The sequence below is a fragment of the Mandrillus leucophaeus genome, unplaced genomic scaffold (genome assembly GCF_000951045.1).
Source record: "Mandrillus leucophaeus isolate KB7577 unplaced genomic scaffold, Mleu.le_1.0 Scaffold9, whole genome shotgun sequence".
Taxonomy (NCBI): domain Eukaryota; kingdom Metazoa; phylum Chordata; class Mammalia; order Primates; family Cercopithecidae; genus Mandrillus; species Mandrillus leucophaeus.
This window is the reverse complement of record NW_012109807.1, coordinates 6920154-6923324: the sequence shown is the minus strand read 5'-3', so window position 1 is coordinate 6923324 and position 3171 is coordinate 6920154. Positions and strand designations below refer to the sequence as shown.

Below are 3171 nucleotides of genomic sequence, written 5' to 3'. Positions count from 1 at the left end.
GCTAATTCATTCAATTACTGGGGATGCTGTTAAGTATGGTTAACCCGTTCCTGCTCCCCAGACCCCAGAGTTGCCTGGTGTCTCTTCATCTCCTTGACCTTCTCGGTTGGTTCTGTTAGCCTTCCAGTAATTTCCTTGTATTGCTTAAAATTTCTATAAGTGGTTACTTTTGCTTGCAACCAAAGAACCGTAATTGATTTGGGTCCTACATGCTTATCTTCAGCCATGTTTTGTGAGGGGTGGACCCCGTGAAAGAAAGTGTGTGGCAGCAACTCCTGAAAATAAGAAAAGCCAGTCCCTGGATCTTCACACACAAAAGGAAACACAGGTGGTTGCTGTGGGTTTGAAGGACGTGGTGTATGTAACCTGAATGACAGCTTCACCTCAGTTGGCTCTCAGTTTCCTATGCAGCTAGAATTCCATCCCTATTTCCTCCATTGTCCCATGGGTTGGCTGGCCTACGAGTCAGGAACTTCTCCTAAGCAAAGCCCAAGTGGTTTGGGCAGATACTGGGGAAAGGACAAAGGCTCGGGTCAGGCTTACTTAACTTGTTAGCAATACTGGTAGACAGGGAGTAGGTGGGCATTGGAATCATGGGCTAAAATGAAGCCTGGCTGGAATACGTAGGGGCCACTTGTCATGATATTCACATTTACTACAAAGTAATTATATATGTCCATTTCCTGGGAAGCATATTTTGAACTGGATGGATTTCTTTTATTTTTCTTTCCTTTTTTCAATTCTTATTTTCATTCAGAAAATTGGGAAATGAATTTTCTTTCATGATTTTAATCATTTCTTTGCCAGTGTTGAATACAGCACATTCACATAAAACTCTCAAAGGCGGCCATCTGAGCACTGTGCCAGCCTGGCCCACCCACAGAACTTTGCCTAGAAGCTTTGTCTTTTATAGAACTTAGCTCGGGCAATGATATCATTGACGAAGTCATTGTCTATGTCCGCTGGGGTGGCAATCGCTTCAATTCCTGACTTGAAAGCTGAGAGACCACCTGAAATGAAACACAGAGTTAGGTTCAAATATTAACTCTCAGTAGAAATAAGCAATGAGCATGGCCAAGATGTTAGCTCTTCAGGCAAATCTTCCAAAGCAGGCAATCCCAAATCCTCCTCCCTCTCTCTCCCTTTCTGAAAGGACACGCTACCCCAAGAATCACTGGGAAAATTCCAGATTGCTTTCTTTCTCTTTTTCCAAAGTCTTTGGTTTTTCTTGTTGCAAAAATCAGATTTGCTTTTTTATGTAATCCAGGCCTGGCAGAACTAGACCCCCAGTACATCCTCTGCTGAAAAGGCTTGTAACATTCTCTCATTTATACAATAATTCACTCATCTATTCACTCACTCATTTATTCATTCAGGAAATGTTTTCAAGCACCTACTATGTGCCAGGAGAGATCCCACACTAACTACAAGGTACCCAAGACACACTTATTTCTTTGGGTACGTGTACATATGCGTGTGTATGCTATTTTACCCTAGAATTTTATCTTTAGTAGTTATGTATGTGTTTAACATAATTGCGCTCTCCTGTGATATCCAGAGAAAAAGATGCCTGGTCCTGATCCCTGCCTTCAAGGACCTTGAAGTCGAGACTAGAATCTGTTCTGATTAAGGCCATTAGAGAGTGGAGAACATAACATGGGCCGATAGGAGGTAAACCTAACAGTAATTGATGTGGTTGGGTGTGAAGAGAGAAGGAACCAGAGAGCCTAAGAAAGCAATCTGGTTTTCAGGCTGGGATGACTCGCTGTGTTATGGTGCCTCCAAGACACGTAAAATGCAGAAGAAAGAGCAAATTTATAGTGGGAGGTTAGTGAGTTAATTCCATCTGGGAGATGCTGAACTTGAGGGGGCCTGTGATCAGCCAAGCAGAGATTTCCACTTGGATACGTAGCACCTGAAGTCCTGAGAATACTCACAGAGTAAAATCATTCAGACAATTTGGAAAGTTGTTGACAGTTTCTTATAACAGGAAAAAACCTATGAGAGGTAGGCAAACATATATATATATATATGTTTGGTTTTTTTTTTTTTGAGAGATGGGGTCTCACTCTGTCTCTCAGGCTGGAGTGCAGTGATGTAATCAATGCTCACTGCAGCCTCAACCTCCCAGGCACAAGCAATCCTCCTGGCTCAGCCTCCTGAGTAGCTGGGACTGGAGTGTGTCACCATGCCCAGCTACTTTTTTTTTTTTTTTTGTAGAAACAGGTGTCACTATGTTTCAAGGTATCACTCAATAGCTCAATAAGCAATGAATAAGAACCCCAGTGTTCTGCAGAGGGGAAATGGAGGTTGAGGATGGAGGACCACTCAAAGTAACTCTGTGGTTCAGAGAGTGCGAATGCAGCCTCTAGACAGCTCCTCCCAGGGCCACTGCTGACCCCATGGAAATGCTCCCAAGGAGACTCGGGTCACACTGGCCTTGAGTGGTCTTATTCATTGCTCATTTAAACAAAGTGCTCAGAATACAGCCTACCTCTGAGGTGCTGAGCAGCACTCCACGTGGGGAATTTTTTCTGGATTGCCTTAATTCTCTCTGTTAGAATCCCAGTAGCCTGTGAAAGATGCTCTTTGCTGTCCCAGGCACCAACAGGGTGGTATGCTTGTTTATCAAGCTAGAAAATTCAGATAATAAAGTCAGCATCTGGATGAGGTAGCACATTTTTCTGCCATTCCTAATTTCCTCTCCTGGTATTCAAGTCATAGATACCGGCCTTTATCCCCAGAGAGTCAATTCTATTGTTCTTTCTTTCATAGAGGTGAGAGTCAGAGAAACAAAGTAACGTTTGGGAGAAATGGACATGGCATAGTTTTAGCTAAACATTCTAATATACAAAAAAAAAAAAGTTAAAGTTGTTTTGAAACAAATAACACCTGAAGTCTACACATTTATAGTAAGAAATAATTATCTAGCTAATTCAGACAAAAATTTGTTTCTAACTGGGAAGGCCAGAAGTCTGTATTTTGGCAGACAATTTAAAATCGAGCCTGGAAGCAAATATCCAGATAATTTGGATCCCCTTCCTCCAGTTTACCCAAAGGAACAAGTTGTTTCAAGTAGGGCTCAATTATACCATGTTTTGATCCACATGGATGAAATGTACTACTTCACAAACCCCAAGAGGACACCTGTAATAACAGTGCTATTTATAA

The 3171-nt window shown here is 42.1% G+C and overlaps 1 protein-coding gene across 2 annotated transcripts in view; it reads right to left on the bottom strand.

Annotated features, from left to right (window-relative positions):
• Positions 1 to 773: 773 nt before the first annotated feature.
• LYG2 (lysozyme G-like 2) overlaps positions 774 to 3171 on the bottom strand; it is a 17587-nt gene continuing 15189 nt past the window's right edge. Inside the window, exons 3-5 of one of the 2 annotated variants that reach the window (XM_011969611.1) lie at positions 2495 to 2633; positions 1938 to 1998; positions 847 to 1010 (exon numbers count right to left, since the gene is read on the bottom strand). In XM_011969611.1, coding sequence (XP_011825001.1) covers positions 1982 to 1998; positions 2495 to 2633 — 156 coding nt within the window. In that variant the 3' untranslated portion in view covers positions 847 to 1010; positions 1938 to 1981. Of the gene's footprint in view, positions 1011 to 1937; positions 1999 to 2494; positions 2634 to 3171 lie in introns of both variants that reach the window. The other variant, XM_011969610.1, reaches the window with a different exon arrangement.